This window comes from Bubalus kerabau, chromosome 1, assembly GCF_029407905.1.
Source record: "Bubalus kerabau isolate K-KA32 ecotype Philippines breed swamp buffalo chromosome 1, PCC_UOA_SB_1v2, whole genome shotgun sequence".
NCBI lineage: Eukaryota > Metazoa > Chordata > Mammalia > Artiodactyla > Bovidae > Bubalus > Bubalus kerabau.
Genome location: NC_073624.1, coordinates 5,094,084 through 5,114,394, shown reverse-complemented (window position 1 = coordinate 5,114,394; position 20,311 = coordinate 5,094,084). Strand labels below are relative to the sequence as shown.

General features: G+C 56.3%; 1 protein-coding gene across 2 annotated transcripts in view; it reads right to left on the bottom strand.

Annotated features, from left to right (window-relative positions):
- Positions 1-20,311, bottom strand: part of SHISAL1 (shisa like 1) — a 79,259-nt gene that overhangs the window by 16,986 nt on the left and 41,962 nt on the right. For both annotated transcript variants that reach the window (XM_055565354.1, XM_055565312.1), the window contains exon 4: positions 18,668-18,985. In XM_055565354.1, coding sequence (XP_055421329.1) covers positions 18,668-18,985 — 318 coding nt within the window. The remainder of the gene's footprint in view (positions 1-18,667; positions 18,986-20,311) is intronic.

The window sequence follows — 20,311 nt, the reverse complement described above, 5'->3', positions numbered from 1 at the left end:
GCTCCTCCCTGACTTGTCTGCAGCATCACCCCGTCCATGCTCACAGGCACCTCAGACTCCAGATGGCTTATCCCCAAACCCAGGCCTGCCCCTGGGTCCCCATCTCAGGAAATCCCACCGGCATCGCCCCCGTGGCTCAGGCCAGAGTCTGGGACACGGCCCTTGGAGCCCCTCGTTTCCCCACCACCACCTCCCCAATCCACAGCCGGTCCTGTGGGCTGTCTGCCCCGCCTGCTCTGCTCTGGCCACAGCCCCGCCTGTGAGCCAGCGCTGGCCTCTGCTGGACTCACGGCCAGGGGGAGCTTCTGAAAAGGCCCGTGACCCTCTCCTGGAGGGCTCCCTCCACCCCTGCATCAGGAGCCTCCTCCTCACCATGACCCTGCACCTCAGACCCCCGCGTGTCTCCCACCCCTCCCCTCCTGTGCTCCCCTTCTCTCTGCACACTCCAGCACCCTGATTTTGCTTCTGATGCATGAATACACTGCATCTGTCTGCCTCACTGCCTTTGCACAGGCCACTCCCAGTGCCTGGAACATCCCCTGATCCCACCTCAATCTCCTCCAACCTCAGCAGCTCACTCCTTTCATCCTATGGGACTCAGCTGCCCAGAGAAGCAGAAGCCGGATCACGGAGGGCCATGGAGGCTGAGCCGAGGGCCTGTTCTTATCCCGCAGGTCACGGGAGCCTCAGAAAGGCTTATGGCCAAGGAGGGCTGCCCGCGTGCCTCTGCAGACGCAGGGCTGGAGGCCGCTTTGGCAGGGGGAATAGAGGAGGGGTCCATGGGGAGCAGTGCCTGGTTCCGGGGACATCATTGCTCACACCCTACACGTACCCTCGTGCCCATCATTTCGCTCTCCTGCCTTGTAGCATTTTGCAGGAAGCCCGGGGTCTTTAAACCTCTGCGTCCTAAAGGTGAATTTTTAATGCTGCTTTAGTAAATATTTGATGCCGTTGCTTTCCTGGGCACTCTGCATTCTACATTAAATGCCACAAAGTGCTCCGGAAGCAGTCCTTTTCATCCGCAGCTCTGTCCACAGCTCCCCCCTCCTCCCACCCCACAAAAGGAAAGCCTCTCTCCCTGGGCTTCCTGCTATGAATTTTTCAAAGCGCTTTCCACATCTGTTCTTGTCCCTGTCCATGTCTCTGTTAGCCAGGTAGAAGGTCGGGGAGGTTTTAAATTGAAAGGCACCACGGAAGCATTCTGTCCCTTCCCTCGACTGATATGGTGAGGACAGTAAAGCTCGGGGAGGGAAGGGGCTGCCCGAGGTTAAACAGCAGTCAGCAGTGTGCTGGGGGAATGAGCCACCCAGGGCTCATCAGCCACCCTGACTCCCAGCCCAGGGCTCTGCTCTGGGCCCTGGGATCCCCAGCAAGACTCAGACTGTCCTTGCTCTTGCCCAGTCTAGTGGGCATGGAGGGGACAACAGACCACGTGGTCCTGCCTGTGATGGGAGCAGGGACAGAGGTCCTCCAGGGACTGGAGGAGAGCGACCTGAGTAAGGTTTTGAGGGTTATGTAGGAGCCCGTGGGGAGCTGGGAAGGGAAGCCACAGAGGCCAGGCTTGGGTGAGGGTCTCATGGGGTCTGAGACAGGGGTCTGATTCATTCTGTGTCCATAGTCTGGCTCGGGGCTCAGGGTTTGGTCCACTCTTTTGTAAATCCCTGGGAGGTGAAGGTGCCTCCTGGGAGCGTGTGCACCTTATCCTAGGCTGTCCGTGGCTCCTGGCCCCGGGCCCTGGCGCCATTCACACCGCTGTGCTCCCATAGGCTAGACCTGCCTTGTTTCTGTCTTCCTTCACCCCTAGCTGCTCAGATACCCTGGCCCCTCCTCCACGCCCCTTGCCCATGGCTCTTGGGTCAGGACCAAGGTGGCAGGAGGGGGCAGAGGGGGCAGAGATGAGTGTGCACACTACACACACATCTACACACACATGCACACCACGCCCAAAGCACACCCCTGCACTCTGCATGCACACATACCCCCACACACTATACGCTATGCATGTACACGGCACCCACACGCGCCTGGCAGCGGGGCCCCGGGCATGGGGGCGCCACAGGGCTAAGCACCGGCTCTGTGTCGGGCTCCTAACAGGCGCCCCCTCCATCCTCTTGGTGCCACTGTTTTCACAGACAAGCAAACAGGCTTGGAGGAGCGAGTGATTTACCCAAGGTCACAGGCCCACGGATCTTGTTGGCCGGACCCAAAGCCCTCACTCACGCACCTCGCTGAGCTGCATCCCGGGCCCAGAAAGAGTGGGTCTAGTTCACTTTGGAAGTGCACTTTCAGGGATTTTTCCCCTAAACCCTCCCCGAGGTATATTCACCCCGAGGCTGAATACCTTGATCTTCCAGGCAAAGCAAGCGGAGGGGCAGGATCGAAATCCGGCCCAACACCGGCCAGTGCTCCCTGCAGGCAGGACTAAACCCGTTTCAACTTTCTACCCCCAGCACTCAGCACTGGCCACGACCTAGCGCCGACCTTGGATAAAGCGCTGATTGAATAAATCTGGGAGTTCAGGGTGCCTGCTGCAGGCTCTTTCAGAGAAGGAAGGGCAGATGGAACCGGAGGGTTTGCAAAGGGATGCTGAGAGGTCTTCTCGGGGGCTGAGAGCCAGATGTGTGGCCAGAGGCCCAACCAGGCTCTCTGTCTCCCGGCCCCACCCACCCCCTTATTCCCTGCACCTGGAAGGACCAGGATCTGGGAAGGGTGGATGAATCTCCCCCCAGAATCACCTTGTTTCTCATCCTGGCTAATGCTGCTGGGATGTCCCCGGGAGTGCCAGGACCCTGCCTTCACCTAAGAAAACGTCTGCTTCTCCACAGTAAGCAGACCACTGGGGCAGGCAGACCCTGGGAGGTGCCAGCATGAGCCGTGCCGCACAGCGGTGAGCTGGTAAACATTTAGCGACCAGTCCTGCAGGGGAAAAGCAGCCTGGTTTGTAGCATTTACTGCCCATTTCTATGGCATAAACATAAACACCGCCAACATGATGTTGCTGAGTGCGCAGCCCCGAAGGGGTGGGCGGCGATCACCATCCTGCCTGTTTCCACCACACAGATAAGCAGACCTCAAGAGCACAGCGAGGAGCAGACGCAGCAAAACAATCAGGAAGTGAAGAGTTTTGACTATCTGTCACCTTTGCGTTTAATAGGATCTACTGAATTGGAAGTTTCTATCGTTGAATTTTTATAGTGGCTGTGTTTTACAACAGGCTCCGAAAATGTCTCAAGATTCAACTGCCAGTTCTACTGAGCTTCCCTGGTGGCTCAGCTGGTAAAGAATCCACCTGCAATGTGGGAGACCTGGGTTCAATCCCTGGGTTGGGAAGATCCCCTGGAGAAGGGAACGGCTAGCCACTCCAGTATTCTGGCCTGGAGAATTCCATGCACTGTATAGTCCATGGGGTCGCAAAGAGTTGGACACAACTGAGCGACTTTCACTTTCACTTTCTGTTGAGGTGGCACCCCCCCAAACTCTTGGATATGTTTATGGGTTTGTTTTATATGTACTAGGAAAAATGTAACTTTTAAAAAAAATTGAAGTATAGTTGATTTACTGTTAGTAATGTTGTATTGATTTACTGTTAGTTAAGTTGTGTTAGCTTCTGGTGTACAGCAAAGTGTTTCGGTTATATGTATATAAACATATATAATGTCTTTCATATTCTTTTCCATTATGGTTTATTACAGGATATTGAATATAGTTCCCTGAGCTCTGCGGTAGGACCTTATTGTTTGTTTTATATATATTAGTGCGTATCTGCGAATCTCAGCTTCTAACTTACCCCTCCCCGAACCCTTGCCTTTTGGTAACTGTAAGTTTGTTTTCTGAGTCTGTGAGTCTGCTTCTGTTTTGTAAATAAGTTCATTGTATCACATTTTAGATTCCATATATAAGTGATGAAAGTGAAAGTCACTCAGTCACGTCCGACTCTTCTCGACCCCAAGGACTTTACAGTCCATGGAATTCTCCAGGCCAGAATACTGGAGTGGGTAGCCTTTCCCTTCTACAGGGCATCTTCCCAACCCAGGGATTGAACCCAGGTCTCCCACATTGCAGGCGGATTCTTTACCAGCTGAGCCATAAAGGAAGCCCAAGAATACTGGAGTGGGTAGCCTATCCCTTCTCCAGAGGATCTTTCTGACCCAGGAATCAAGCTGGGGTCTTCTGCATTGCAGGCGGATTCTTTACCAACTGAGCTCCCAGGGAAGGGATATTGTGTGACATTTGTCTTTGTCTGGTACTTCACTTAGTACCATAAGACCCATCTCTAGGTCCATCCACATTGCTGCAAATGGCACTGTTTCATCCTCTTTTATGGCTAGGTACCATTCCACGTACAGATGCACCACATTTTCTTTATCCATCATTCGGTGGCAGCACAGGGTGTTTCCATGTCTTGACTATTGTAAATAGCGCTGTTATGAACGTTGGGGTGCGTGTATCCTTCTAGATTAGAGTTTTAGTCTTTTCCGGCTATATGCCCAGGAGCAGAATTGCTGGATTGTGTGATAGCTCTATTTTTACTTTTTCAAGGAACCTGTACACTGTATTCCAGAGTGGCTGCTCCAATTTACACTCCCACCCACCGCATAGGAGAGTTTCCTGGGGAAAAAGTAACCCTGAAATCAAAGATATGAGTGCTTACAGCAAGTCTGGGTTTTCTTTTTTAAAAAATGGCTTGATTTAAGATCAATAAAAAATGTAGTAAGTAAATAGTACAAGGGAGAGAGGTACACAGGCAAGAGGAATACCCAGGAGCTGAAGTTTAGGAAACACGTGCTGATGGAAATGGCTTCAATTATTTCCTATTTGGGGGTCATGGTAAAATATGTGGGCACCCCCACAGGATAGGAGGCTTCCCAGGTGACGCTAGTGGTAAAGAACCCGCCTGCAGTGCAGGAGATGTGAGAGACATGTAAGAAGTTCCCCTGGAGAAGGGCAGGGCGACCCACTCCAGTATTCTTGCCTGGAAAATCCTATGGACAGCAGAGGCTGGCACGCTACAGTCCACAGGGTCTCAAAGAGTTGGACACAACTGAAGTGACTTAGCACATACAGACACCACAGGAGAGGAAATACAATTAATTAACAGATGAAAGGCAAGGTGTTTGACCCCATTAATAAAATAATTTTAAAAAAAGCAAACCTCAGGCTGGAGAGGGGGCTACATCCTCAGAAGCTGCAGGTGGAGACAGACCGTTTAGGAATGAGGCTGACGCTAACACAAAGAGCCATAAACCTGTCACACCCCTGCACTCAACAATCCACTGGCCTGGAATCCATGCAGAGGACATACTTTAAAAAAGGGAAAACCATAAACACGTAAAAGTGTTTGTTGCCATTCCTAACTTGCCAGAGTGTGTTCCTCCCCTTTGCAATGTTTTCAATATATATTGTTAAGTTGTGTAAATGCCTTGCTGGGGGGAAATGGCTGATTCAACGCCAGCATGTGGAATCTGGACCACTGAGAAGCTGCTACGATGATATTTAGAAAAATTAAGTCAAAACCACAGGGTAATGGCTAATTTAATGTTAGGTGAATAAAATCAGAATGCAGAACTGTGAGTACAGTCGTCCCCCCATAACCATGGAGGGGGTACATCCCAAGACCCCCGTGGGTACTTAAAACCACAGAGAGAACCAAACCCTACGTAGACCATGTTTTCTTGTATCCATATGTGCCTATGATAAAGTTTAATTCATAAACTAGGCACAATTTAAGGTTAACAACAACAACTAATATTAAAATAGAACAATTATAACGATACACTGTAATAAAAGTTATGTGAGTGTGGTCTCTCTCTAAGTACCTCGTCGTACAGATTTAACGCCTTTTCCGTTGTAAGCACTCAGGAGGCCCCGTGGCTGTTACTTTTGCCGTTTGAAATGCGACGGCATGACTAGCACAGGTTTCTTTTTCCTTTTTCACAATTTCCCCGGTAGAAGATTCATTCTTATCATAGAGCTTAGCAAGATCTTAGCTGTGTTTTCTTTCCTTATTGAGAACTTCCATCCTTTCACTAAGAGGAACCACTTACGGCTTCCCTTTGGCACCGCCAACCCGCCAGCATCACTGTTCTTGCCCCGAGAGCCCGTTATCCAGCACGTGAGGGTCGCTTGAACGCGAGCCCTGTGAGGACCGAGAGACGGATGGCGGAGCACCCCGCACGAAGGGACGTTTCACATCCAGGGCGGGACGGCGTGAGATTTGATCACGCTACTCAGAATAGCGAGCAATTTAAAACTTGTGAATTGTTCATTTCTGGAATTTTCCAGTTAATATTTTCAAACCAAGGTTGACTGCAGGCAACTGAAACTGGGTAAAGGGAAACTTTGGATAAGGGGGCCTCCTGTACATCACTCTTGGAAGCGTGTAAAAGCACACGCATGAGAAAGCAGAAAATGCAAAACACCTGTGTACGTGTGTGTGTGGCTGGGGCAGGGGGTGGATTCTGTTGCTTTTCTTCTCCACTTTGATTCTTGCACTGATAACACACCAATAATTACAACCATCATTTATGGAGGCTCCTGTCACAGGCCAGGCCCTGTTCTAATCCTCACAGTCAGCCAGCAGGGTCAATCTACTGGGCCCATCCTACAGATGGGAGAGCTGAGGCTCAGAGAAGTGAGCTAATTTGCCTGAGTTCCCCCACTAGCAATTGGAGGCACAGACTGAACCCAGCTCTGACTCCAAGACCATGCAGCTGGGCTCTCTGCAAGCTTGCTGGCTGAGGCCATGAGATTCTTGAGGCAACGTTTTCTATAACCAGCCTGCACTGCTTTGCTGCTGTGTAGCTGGGACCTCCTTGGATGGGGCAGGGTGCCTAGAGGAAGGAGGCAGGTGGCGAGCAGCCAGGTGGAGGCGTGGGGCTCCTGGCTGCTCCAGCCCCTCTTTGGGTCTCCAGAAAGATTCTGAGGGCTGAAAGAGACCCTCACAAATGGTGCAAGGGCAAGAAGGAAGACCCCAAAATCAAACCAAGCCAAATCAACCATGTAACCCAACCACGTGCGCGTGGCAGCCTTAGATGGAGCTGGTGCAGAACCTGCATGGTTTCTAATCAATACTGCATCCAGGCCAGAGAGGGCTTGGTGGGCCAGTGCCTGGAGCCCCAGATCTCATACCCTTTGGGGGAACGCTCGAGGTCCTGCCCCAGGGATGGGTAAGGCCTGACTTGCACAGGGAACCCATCATCCGGTTCAGTACGGGGCTGGGCACTTCATGAGTGTCATCTCAGAGCGTCACTCCCACAGTGGGAGAGGTACTGGTGAGACCCCGCTTCCCAGTCCAGGGAAGCCCACTGCTCATGCACGAGCAGTGGACTTTGGAGTCAGCTAGACCTAGGCATGAATGCCGGCTCAGGCACTGTGCAGCTCTGGGGAAACTGCTAACTCTCTCTGAGCCTCAGTTTCCTCTTCTGTGCATGGAGCCTGGGGTGGCCAAGCTAGGGACATGAACTGGCATGGTCCGCTGAAGTTGCTTAGCTCACTGGTTCCTCAATAGACAGGAACTTCTGTTGTCAACAATGATGACGCCATTCACTCATTGGTCTGACATTTACCAAGTGCCTATTGTATGCCCAGCTCCAGGCAGATAAAAATGCAGTCACTTGGTTATTGAGCACCTACTTCCGGGTGCTGGGGGCATGGCCGGGCACAGGACAGACCAATCCCATCTCCCTCAGGATTCCTGACAGCAAAGGAGACAGCAGACAAGAAATCAAACTCAACAGAGGTGGTGAGCTCCACATAGAAACCAAAAGAGTAAAAGGGGGAGGAGAGGAGGGTGGGCGGTGGAGGGGGGGGACTGTTGCTATTTATAAACCTTGGTCCAGGAAGGCCTCTTGGAGTAGGTGACATCCGAGCAGGTGTCTGGTGGAAGGAAGGGAGCGAGCCCCGCAGGTGTCTGGGAGGAGAGCGTTTCAGGCAGAGGGAGCGGCAGGTGCAAAGGCTCTGGGGTGGGCTTGGCCAGCTCAGGAACCAGCGAGGCCAGTGTGGCTGGAGCAACTGGGAGAGAGGAGGGCAGAGGGACTGGGGAGGGGGTGTCAGGTCAAGCTGTGTGCCCAGTGAGAGGCTGCTGGATTCAGCCCCTTGTGAGAGAGGTGTCGGTGGCTGTTGAGTCATGTTTGAAGATCTTCCCTGCTGCTGCTGGGCTTCGGGGCAGGTGGGAGGCAGAGGAGAGAAGCAGAGAGGTTTAGGAGGGGATAAGACGGACTGGGAGAAGGGCGTGGAGGGAGGGTTCTGGGCTTGTGCGGGCATATGGTTGATGACAGGGCATGTGAAGTGGGAAAGGAGGGCATGCTCCAGCTGGCTCCGAGATTCTGTCCCAAGCAGACAGCGGGAGTGGGCAGGGGTCCCTGGATGTGCTTGTCTGCCGTGTCTACTGAACATCCGAGTGAGCCTGCAGTCAGGAGAGACAGGAGATGGGGGTGGAGATGGAGCCAGGCAGGGATCCAGTGCAGCTTGACAAGACGGGAAACATGGACCAGGTGGGGTTCCCGGGGTGGTGAAGGTGGGGAGAAGAGGGTCAAAGAGCCCTCCAGTGTCTAAGGTTGGGGAGACGAGGATGGAGCAGTGAAGTGGACTCAGGTGCAGCCAATGAGGGCCTGGGGGCCACAAGAGGTGGTACCCAGGACCTGGGGCTCCCCGGGGCTCCCCGCTTTTCCTCAGCCTTCTCCCTCGTCTGACGCACTGCCAAGCTGCTCTCTCTGCCCTTTCTCTACTTCCAGAAAACTCCTACTCATTCACTGAAACCCCTTCTCATGTTGATTGCTCTCTGGTACTCGGCCAAGAGGGCTGTGGACCTTGGGGACAGCTGACTGCCATCTTCAATATCCTGGAAAGCCCGCCACACCCCGATGAGATGCGGAGAGAGCTGGGAAACATGTGCACAACCATTTCTATGCATCAGGCTCTTCATGTGTCTCGTTTAGCCAGACAGCACCCTAGTGAGGCTGATTTCAGCACCTGCTTTCCAGGTGAGGGCACTTTGGCTAAGTCACCTGTTGGAGGTCTTCCAGCCATCAGGAAACGGGAGAGCAAGATTTGAATCCAGATCTGTTAAGCCTCCAGGTCTGCCCCTCATCACGCTGCTTCCTGCCTATAAAGAACCAGCAGGCGGCTGGCTTCGGAGGGGTTAGCACTCTATCACCAGGGGACCCGTGTCTGGGCAGGGATGAGGAGGGGGTTCTGGAAACCCTCTCATCCTGGAGGCCGAGGAATCCAGGGCACAAGCAGAGTGATGCTCTGAGAGAGGAAGAGAAGCATCACTGGGTGGGAGGTTAGAAGCCCCCAGGTGGCCCAAGACATGAAGGCGGGTCACGGAGAGATGGACCATCGCCTCTCAAGGCACGATGAACATAGCTATTAAAGCAGCGCTTATGAAAACTTCTCAATAATGCAGGCAGCCCTCTGTGACATAAAGCTGAACTAAAAACCCAAGACACACAGTCTTATGCGCGAAGGCAGCAACCATAAAAGTGAAACAGGCGCTGGTGACCAGCGAGGGCCGGAGGGGAGAAGGGGCCGTGTTAGGTGGGGAGCCCGTTTGGCCTACTCCTCGCCTGCTCTCCATTGAGCAGGGGCGATTTTACGATGGGAAATTTGGCACAAAAAGAAAGGAAACTGTCATGGCTACTTGGTGGAGGGCTGAGGCAGAGGAAATGGCTTAAACAGGGAAGTGATAGCCAAGACCAGAAAGAAGGGCCCTGGGCTCTGGCTCCCCGCAGCCCCGCCTCCCCAGGCCTCTCATCACCCTCTCCCAAGGACCCTGAGCCTTGAGGCTGGGGGCAGGTAGGGAGGGGGCGAGAACCGTCCTGGTCACGGGATTCAGGAGGGCAGCCGTGGGATTTGAACTCTGGGCTGCCCGTGGCTTTCCCTCCAAACCACTTCATCCACCCGCTTCCCTTTTGGTCCAGTATCACAGTTTACTCATTGGTACGAGCGGAAAAACCCCCAGCAGAGCCCCAGGTCTCTTTGGAGGTGACCTGCTCCTTGCTCTGGACCCCGGGGGCTCGGGGGTCTTCAAGCACCCAGCTATTTCTTTCAAGGGCTGGGTTGGGGGTCTCCATCAGGATTTGTGGCTGTCTGCGCAGGGAAAGAGCAGAAGGAGAAGGCTCTGAGCCCCAGAAGACCTCTCGGGGGCATTTCTGGCCTCTTGTGGAAGATTGTCAGTGAAGGGGGTTTCACCAGAAAAAGAACCTGATGCTCTGATTATTCTAACAGAGAGAAGAACTCTGGGATGCACTGTGTGCCCGGACAGCTGCTTCCTTTGCAGGCTCTGTGGGCCTCACCCCTCACTGCAGCCTGTGGACATTCTGTTTTTCCTACTAGAATACCCTCCCTGCTGTATTTTTTAATGTTTGCCTAACTCCTACTTGTCCTTAGAGACCATTTTAGCCATCACCTCCTCCAGGAAGCTCTCCCTGATGCCCAGGATGGGCAGGTGTCTCCTCTGGGCTCCCTCCAATCAGATCTGATCACTTATCGCCACTGTCTGCACTTGAGTCAGTTTCACTGTGTGTTCAGGTGCCTGACCCAGGACAGAAGTGCGGGAGGTCAGCTCCCATCCCTGCCCCTCGCTGGACCAGAATTGGATGCCACACACCCCCTCTTTCTCCCAGTCCCTTCCCCTGCCCTTGGTCCTGCCCTGGCTGGACTCTGCCTCAAGGAGTCAGTTCCTGCCCAAGGCTTCAGGGGGATGCGGAGGCCCTCAAGCTCTGTCTCCTGACTCCAGCCTGCTCCTCCCATCCAGCTCCCTCGACAAAGGGACCAGGCTGGACAACTGGCCCTGACAGCCTGGGCTGGAGCAGATGGCCTGGGTTCAAACACTGAGGCTGTGGGTGACCAGCGAGGTGACCTTGGACCAATTACCTAAGCTCTCTGTGCCTTGGTTTTCTTGCCCTTAAGATGCTGCTGCTGCTGCTAAGTCGCTTCAGTCGTGTCCGACTCTGTGCGACCCCACAGACGGCAGCCCACCAGGCTCCCCCATCCCTGGGATTCTCCAGGCAAGAACACTGGAGTGGGTTGCCATTTCCTTCTCCAATGCATGAAAGTGAAAAGTGAAAGTGAAGTCGCTCAGTCGTGTCGGACTCTTAGCGACCCCATGGACTGCAGCCCACCAGGCTCCTCCGTCCATGGGACTTTCCAGGCAAGAGTACTGGAGTGGGGTGCCATTGCCTTCTCCGGCCCTTAAGATGAGGATTCATCAAATAAGTATTTGAGAGCTAGGAGTGAGGCACGGACTCAAGGCAGACAAAACCCTCACTCACTCTTCTGTCCTAGCGGGGCTGGGGCCAGACACGGGGTGCCGACATGAGCGCTGGAGCAGTGCCATCTGCCCCTGCGCTCCCCACCTCACATTCAGTCCCCAGCGCCGAACCCAAGTGTTCCCTCTTGGCCCCCACGTTGATTTTCTCCACGGAGAAGTCAGGCTCTCTGCCCTCCCCTCCCCTGGGTAAGGAGGGACAGGCCAGCTGCTGAGGGGAGAGGGGGTGCTCCCTAGGAATAGCATCCATGCTCCCTGCAGTCCTACTGTGTGCTGAGCCCTGGGCTGGGCCCTTCCGTGTGCCCCCTTCACCTCTCATCACCGTTGTCCAGAGCAGGTATGGAGACTCAGAGAGGGCCAGCAACACATCCGAGGACACACAGCAAGTGAGGCCTCCGGGCTGGGCTTTCCGTCACCACCAACCCCATCCCTCACGTATCCCCCCCAGGTCGTCAAGTCACGCTGATGAGCAAACACTCTCCTGGGCTTCCACCAAAGCCATGCGAACAAGATGAAAACTGGGAGAGCTGGCAGAGGGTGGTTTCCCGTGTCAACCAGCCCGGGTGGGGGGAAGGCAGGGCCCAGCCAGGAAGGACGGGATCCGAGGGGGCAGGGCCGCGGTGTCCTGACCCAGCTGGAAGCCCCGAGCACTGAAACCCTAGGCCGACTCTGAATCCACTGCCTTCTGAATTCCAGTCACGGAGGCCTCCTCGGTGTCTGATGTGGCGCCAAGGAAAGAGGATATCTCGTCCTCTCCCTTTGTCTCCTAATTTTCTGGAATTTCTCGCCGTTGGCTGGTTTCCCTGCCGAAACCACACACCACAGACTCTGGTCGCAGAGCCGGGAAGAAAGCAATGGCTGTGCTCTGCCCGGTGTGGGGGAGGCTCCGGAGTCGGGTGAACTCCAGGGACCCCACAGGGGAGGCACGGATGAGTTCTGCAATGAGCTGGGTGGGTTCTAGGTGAGGGAGCGGGGAGACAGAAGAGGCTCTGAGAGCGACAGGGGCTGCGGCGGTGGGCTCGGGATTGGACTTTGTTCCGGGAGACTTTGGACTAGAGAGACCCTGGCTGAGGTCCGTGGACTTACTAGCGTGGCTGCAGGCAGGTCACTTAGCCTCTCTGGGCCTGTGTTTGCTCATCTGTGAAAGGGGATGAAAAAGCTGCACAGCTCAGTTCTCAGGGGGGCTGTTAGCAGGGAAATAATGACAGGGGTGGGTCTAAACAGCAAATGTCACCAAGGTTTCCAGTGCTCGACTTGCTCACTTGTGTCTTAGAGGGAAGAGGGCAGAGCCTGAGGCTTCAGAGAGACTGAGGTAGGCTGGGAAGGGTCTTGCGGGCCAGAATAGGAGCTGAAGCCCCTTACCTGGGGGTGATGGGGAGGTGGGATGAACCAGAGGGGACCAGGCAGGGACCAAGGGGCAGGGGGGGGGGACGGGGCGGGGGGCGGGAATCCTAGAAGGCAATCAGAACGTCAGCAGGTCCCAAGACCTCACTGTGAAGTTAGGCTGTGATTGTCCCCATTTTACACATGAGGAAAACAAGGCTCAGACAGGTTCAGAGGAGTCAACCTGGGATTCAAAGCCAGGAGCGTACGACCGCGATCCCCAGTAACGACTCACGTGAATACGGCAATACAGCAGCAGGGGGGATAACACCGTGTCTTGGGGACCCCTCTCCCCACAGCTGCAGCAAGAAGCCAGGGTGGTTCCCGCAGCACCCAAGGTCCCCTCCTCGTTCTCCTTTAGGGCCCCCACACCCCTGGGGGGGCCAGCACTGGCAAAGAGCCACACAGCCTGAGGGCTGGATGACATGGCAGGGGTGGGTAGCTCCAGCTCTGCAGCTGCCGTGTCAACCAAACAGCACTTGCTGAGCACCTACTGTGCGCCCTGAACACCAGACATGCCTGCAGTGGGTGCAGGTTCCAACCCCGGGAAACCGTGGCACAGTGACAGAGACGAGACTCACCAGGAGCTCAACCCTGAGCTGGGGCAAAAAGATGACCGGGTTGGGGGGAGACGCAGAGCCCAGAACTGTCCTCCTGCAGCCGGTGAGCCGGCCAGTGTGTGAGGGGCATCAAGGTGAAATGTCCCTACACGCGGAAGAAAACCAGCGTGTCAAGTGCACAAGGGAGAAGTGTGAGCCACCCAGTCGTGCCTGACTCTTTGCGACCCCGTGGACTGCAGCCCACCAGGCCCCTCTGTCCGTGGGATTCTCCAGGCAAGGACAATGGAGTGGTTTGCTGTTTCCTTCTCCAGGGGGACGTGATGAGCAAATATTGGGGGCACCGTGTCACCACTTTTCAGAAGGAAATGAGCCAGGACAGACTGAGCCTGCAGTGGATCTCAGTAGGAAATGCTGCAGTCTGGGGTTATCATGTAAACGAAGGGAAAGCTGGCTTCCTCCTGAAATGAACCGAAGGCAGCTGCCCTTGATCACCTGATTGTCCCCGATCCCAATCCAGACCAAAAGCTCCATAACTCAGGGGCTGTAGGGTCCCTGCTCTGGACAACGGTGATGAGAGGCGGCCCTGGTCGCCCCAAGGCCATTCTGAGAGGTGAAACAGGTGGTGAGGATACGGCATTTCCAGTGAAGGAGATGGAGGCAGCGTGCGTCCGTCGGGACTCAGGCACGTGATGCTCGGAGATGCGGGCTCGGCCTCTGAAACTGCTTTTTAAGGGGCAGCCTGGGGCCACTTCAGCCCACGCGCTGCTGGAGGACTTTCTGATGAAGAGGCTCCTGCCCCCTCCTGTGGAAGAAGCCACCCCTCTAGAGGCTCTGTGAGCCCCCAGCAGAGAGGCCACTGGCCCTGGGCTGGGGCCCTGCTCAGTCTCCCCTTTCCTGGCTGGCCTGGGCAGATGAACGAACTCCTTCTAGCCCCCACCTCCCAGCTTCCGTATCCGAAAATGGGGCTCAGCACCCCTTATAGGACAAGTGGCGTGTGGCTGGCCCTTTCGGGGTGGAGACTGCTTCTGCCTCCCCGTCAATCCTGGCAGGGCAGGACCTAAACCGTGTTTATTTGCCCAAATGTGAAATGACCTCAAGAACCGCCGACACCTGGGGGTCAGGCACCAGGCCGAGTCCTGTACCAGGATCGGCCCGTTTACTTCTCAGGGTGGTTATGACCCCTGCCTGGTATTTACACGGGGACACCGAGGCACTGGCCAGTGGCAGGGCCTGCCTGAGGCCGCAGAGCCCACATGTGGTGCAGGTGGGCCTTGACTCTGAGCCATCCGACTCCTGCCCCGAGAGATGAGCCGCTTTCAACAATGCCAACAGCGATGATGACGCTAACATAATCCACTGACGAAGGATGACGGCCTTACGATTGACAGGCGCCAACCCCCCTGATGGAGCCCGTGACCGGTGTCTGGGACGCGGTCAGCACTCAGCAGTGGCTACTTCCTTCTTTCTCCTGTCTCTGATCTTGTTTCCATCTGTGTCTCTGTGCCCTGACCACCTGACACGGAGTCGATCCCTGCTGACTGTCTGGAGGGGGCAGCGCCCACGGCCTCCTCCATGAGTTTCTGAGCGTTCACTGAGCCCTGCCCCACACAGGACTCCGCTGGAGTGCTGAGGGTCAACTCAGTCCACTGCTGGGTGTCCAGGCCCAGCCCTCCTCCCAGCCGCTGGACCGGGCAGCGGCAGCCCCCTGGGGCCTCCCCTCCGGGGTGCCTATGACAAGCCTCCTGCCTCAATCTCCCTTGGAGTTGTCCAGAGCTGGATCTTGACTCCAGAGTCCTCCGTCCCCAAATAAGAGCCAGAACGGGTGTGTGAGGCCCCCAGAAGAGGGAGGCATCTCGTGATGGAGACTCTGGGAACCAAGCAAGACCCCCTTCCTCCCCGGCCCCTGTTCTAAGAGGAAAACCCCTGGTCCTCCTCCCCGTGTGGGGAGAAGCTGGGCTATGGGCCAGGAATGGAGGCGCCTCCAGGAGCTGGAGCAGCTGGGGTCATCCATGTAGTACAGGACTGGGATGGGGGAAGGGGAGAGAGAGAGAGGCCACGAAGAGTTCTTGAGGTGAAAGTCGAAAGAGAGAGAACGAGACAGGCTTAGGGAGCAGCTGATGGGCTCCGTGCTCGAGGAGACACGTCTCCGCGATGCCCCGGGGAAGCACTCAGAACGGCTGGAACGTGGGTGTTTGGAAGACGCAGGTGACAATTTGGAGTAAAGCGGCACAGACTCGAGCTCTTGTTCCAGGAGAAACGCTGATGGCAGCAACCCAGCCCCGACTCTCCAGCCACCCCCGACCCCCGGTTTGACAGCACCCGTGAGCACGCCACAGCCCTCCCCCTGCCTGCCCCCCGCCACCGCTGCCCACAAAGACAGGCTTGTTTGACCTCGGCCAGCTCAGCCCCACAGCCTGCCTGTGCCCTCCTGTATGGGATGGCAACCTCCATCCTGGGATGGTTGCTCTCAACTTCGACTTCATTTGCCCTGCTTGCGTCTGCGTCCCCAGCTCCTGCACAGAGTCAGGGAGGGGCAGGGGCTGTTTGGGGAACTTTAGCCAAACTGAACAATGTAAAGGCAGACAGGTCCACACAGGGAGGGGGCAGGGATTCCTGGCAGCCCAGAGGGCGGGGAGCCGCCGTCCAGCGGCAGGAGGGCAGGGGCTGGAGCCAGACTGCTCACCTGCCCGCCACCCCCATCACATGCTGACCCTGCTGACTGGGGACCTTGGCTGCTGACTGGGGACCTTGGGGCTGGTGCCCGTGCCATGGGCATTTAGCCCAAGGGATCCTGGAGAGGACGAAAGGATACAGACAGTGCCCAGAACACAGCAAGCACTCAGTAGACGTTGCTGGAGCCAAGGGTGCTCACTCCTTGAACCAAGGAGGCCCAGCAACACAAAAGTCTGCTCTGCTCTCAAAATCCATCCCTTCTCCCCTCAGCTAGCAAACCAGAAGCCCAAGCGGGAGGCCCCGGTCCAAGGTCACGCAGGGTGTGGAGGGCAGAACGGGAGGCAGGCAGCACTCCGGGGACCCCCACCCCCCATTAGGTCCTTGCATGTCCCTGATGCTCACTCTTGAAGGAAGGCGCACGTAGTGATTGAAACTCCGTTCTGGGTCTGCCTATGCGACCCAGGAGGGCACGCAGTGGCCCTGAGTTCCAAAATGAAACGTCTCCCCCTGCAGACGGCAGACCCTGTGGGCCGTGACCTCAGCCTTTCATGCAGTTGCCATGAACTCGAACGTCACGGACCACCCCCCAAAGCTTGCATGCTCTTTCCCCTCCAAAGCCGGTTGCCTCGAACCTTATCTGGACAGCACAGCACAGTGCCTGCACACAGGAGGCGCATGGTGTGGAAAGGGGGAGACCTTGGAGACAGGCAAGGGTTAACAGCCAGGGAGAGACTGAGAACTGTTAGGACCAGACGCAGCAACTCAGAAGTGGACCAACACGGTCCCTTATGGTGCAGGGAAGCCATCCAGGTTCTGAGGAGCGTGCGTGCGTGCTAAGTCGCTTCAGTCGTGCCCAACTCTGCGGCCCTGTGGACTGTAGCCCGCCAGGGTCCTCTGTCCCTGGGACTCTTCAGGTAAGAATACTGGAGTGGGTTGCCTGCAGGCAGAACGGCACCTCCCCAGAAAGATGGGCTCACATCGTGGTCTTGTCAGGTACACGGGGAGGGATGGAGGGATGCGGCAGAATTACCTTCATCTACACGGTAGATTCTCAGCTCTCAGAACATTCAGCTCGTGGGAACGACATTTTGCAATGGTTCTCAAACTGTCATGCCTACAGGCATCACCTCCAGAGATTTCTGATCAGGAGGCTCTGGCTGAGACCCAGGAATTTATTTTGACAAACACCCTAGGTGTGTCTTCAGTGAGAGACCCACATTTCAGGAAACCCCACCTTTGGGGCTGAGCCAACAGCAGTTTCATGGTCTGTAGCTTTGGGTGGGCTTGTGCGTCCCCTCCCCGCTCCTCAAAGTGAAGAGCGGCCCCTTCTCACCCATCACCTCCACATTACCGGGAGCCCGGCTCGAGTGCCCTGCCCAGAGGACCCACCCAGTCCACATTTGTCCAACTGAGCTGAGCACGCCTGCCTCTTTGTCTCCTGTGTGACAGATGGGGCAATTACTCGATCAATAAGCACAAGCTGATTTAAGTGTATCTTATTAATTATTTAAGTCATCCATTATTGAAAAGGTCACAATCTGTTAGCTACTTAAACGATCATGAACTAGCTGGGCTGCATCTCCAACAAAGGAGCAGCAACAGTTCACTGAGCACCTACTATGCACCAGCCATTTTGTTTGATCCTCAGGACACCCCTGGGGTGGCGGGAGGTGGGGATGGGCAGTGCAGGTCCTTACACTCCGCTCCTTCACAAGGACGGGCAGGTGAGGAGGGTGATGGGGTGTGCCCAAAGTTACGGAGCTGGTAACTGGCAGAGCTGGGGCCGGGCTGCCTGTCAAGCGCATGGACTCGGCAGGCATCACCATGTTGGAGGTTTCTGCACCGGGATCTTGCAGGCGGACTCGGTGCTGTTGCGTCCTGGGATGACGTACCCCATGCCCTGTGTGTCCATGGCTGCAGCTCCGCCCCTGCAGAGCACCTGAACCCCACACCTGACTCTGAACTTCAGTACCTCTGCTCAGCTTGGCTCCTCCAGCGGCTGGTGCCTGTGCTTGGTGCTGGCCGGCCGCACAGTGGGGTCCTGCTCCAAAACACACACACCCCCTCCCCTTTCCCTCCAGCCCTGCACTGCCCAGGGACCCCCAGGTTAGGGTATCCCCCCTCCCCCACCAGACTGGAGACAAATAGATATGAGAATCGCAGTGACCATGAATGTGCTCCTGGGGCAGGATAACGGGGGGTCTGCTGGGGTAGCCACCCTATCAGGCTGACCAAGATCCCACGTCCCCCTTGCCAACTTTCTTCCCTTCCCCTGAGCCATCACTGAGCAGCCTGACTGCATCACCCTCAGATGCTTTTCTGTGACTCGACATACATGCACAATGGAACCCAGTAATATGCTTATTTTCAAACTTGACGCTGGAAAAAAAGCTTCTCCCTCAGCCCCTGGCAGATCAATTTGCGTCCTCTGACCAGACTGTGAAAACTTGGAAAGCCATCCAACTTCCCTTTTTGCCTTGGCAGCCAGGAAAGCCATCATCCAATTTCCCCTTTTTGCCTTGGCAGCCAGGAAACTCGCAACTCCATTTCACGCTCAGCGCCAGCAGCTCTCACACTAGAATCTGAGTAAAACCAACTTGCAAGCTTTGTTCCTAAGCTCCATTTCAACCTTTCCATACAGGCATATGTTATTATTAGGAGCCACTTTAAACTTTTCTTGGCAAATAAGGAAATAGTCCAGTAATCGATGAGCCAGACCCAGCAGCAATAACGATTCAGCATTTTCCAAGCTCGTCAAAGACAAGCGATGGCGGCCACTCACCAGGCGGACGAGCTCTGGAAAGTCATCAGCGGCGGGGTGTGGCTGTCTCTCTGCAGCGTGTGCACGGCCTGGGGGGCTTGCGGCAGGGGGCCCGGGGGAGGCTGGGGCTGCGGGGCCGGCTGCCCTGGCCGGGGAGCCCGGGCAGGGTTCCCCCACCGCCGGGGGTCCTGTTTCATCCACCGTCCGTGGATGCCCCACCGCGCCAGGTAAACCTTGCAGATGTCGTAGTTCATTGCCGAGTAATACAAAAGATCCAGGACCAGCAGCATCAACACGAAGAAGCCGTAGATCCACACTCCCAACAAGGCTGTGTAGTTGCTGCAGGCAAACAGAGAGAGGCTGAGAGACGCCGGGACCCCCGCCCCGCGGGGGCTGCAGTTAAGCAGCGGGGTCCATTAGAAGACGTGGCACGGAGGCTGCTTTGGGGCTCAGAGAGGGTGTCGGGCCCCTATGGGGGGACAGAGAATCTTGGCTCCCTCTTCTCATGCCCACCCCTCATGACTGCCTCTCCCCCACCTGCCCTGCTGGCCACCTCCCGGATCCCACTGCCCTGCACCCTGTCCCACCCAAGCACCCCCTCCAAGACTCCACATCCTTGGGTAGGAACCCCGGTGGGGAAGGAATTCTCAGCTGGACATCTGGGGCTCACATGGTGTGGGAGCCCTTACTTTCACCCTCCTTCCCTCCCCCCCTGTGGGGGCTACGCTCAGACCGGCCAGCTGCCTCCGGCAGGTGGCCCGCGCTTGCCCACCCTCCTAGCCCTTGCTGAAGCTGTTCCCACCACCTAGGAGGCTCTCAGCAGCCTCTCTCTCACCAACCCCTCCCCTCCCCTCCAGCTCTTCCCCATCCTTCTGAGCCCAGGGCAAATGCAGGAAGTTCATTGTCTTAGAACACACAGACCCAAGTTCCTGCCTCGCAGAGTCCACCTGGGGCCACCGGGTACCTCAAAGTTCTGCGTGGAATGCAGCCAGCCTCCCCACCTGGGGCCAGCTCCGCCCCAGCCTGCTCCATCACACCCCCTGCTCCCGCCCCTCAGAAGCCCAGGACTCAGGGCGTGGGCTCAGCTGCCCTCCCCCGACCCCATGCAGCAGACACCGGTCCAGCTGCTCCACCAGCCACATGCCTTTCCAGCCTGCCCCACGGCCGTTCCCCAACACAGTCCTCCCCACCAGGCACCACAGACTGCACAGACAGGGGTCTCAGGGCCCCTGACCTTGGTTCTCTTATTCTTCACCCAGCACTTCCATGCTGAGGTCTAGTCTGTCTTCCAGAAGTAGAGACGATGGGGGTTCTGAGCTGTAGATGCTTCTTTGTGAAGGGGCGCTGGCTTCCTGCCAAAGCGCCTCCACCCTCGAGGAACTTGCAGGGACACCGGGCCTTCCCAGGGGCTGTACCTTCTGCCCGGCCAACCCTTTCAATGCCCCCAGTCCCTTACTTCCTCTCCTGCTTGACTCCTACCACCACCTCTTGGAGACTGCCTCCCCTGGGAAGCCTCCCGGATACACTGCCCCACCTACCCCGGCTGGGAAAGGCTTCCCTCTGGCCTGAGGGCCCTTCAAACCCTCCCCCGCCACCCGGGGCCATGCTAGCCGGGTCGTGTGTATCCTCCCGCCCAGGCTAGGGTCTGAGTCTCCCCTGAGTGCC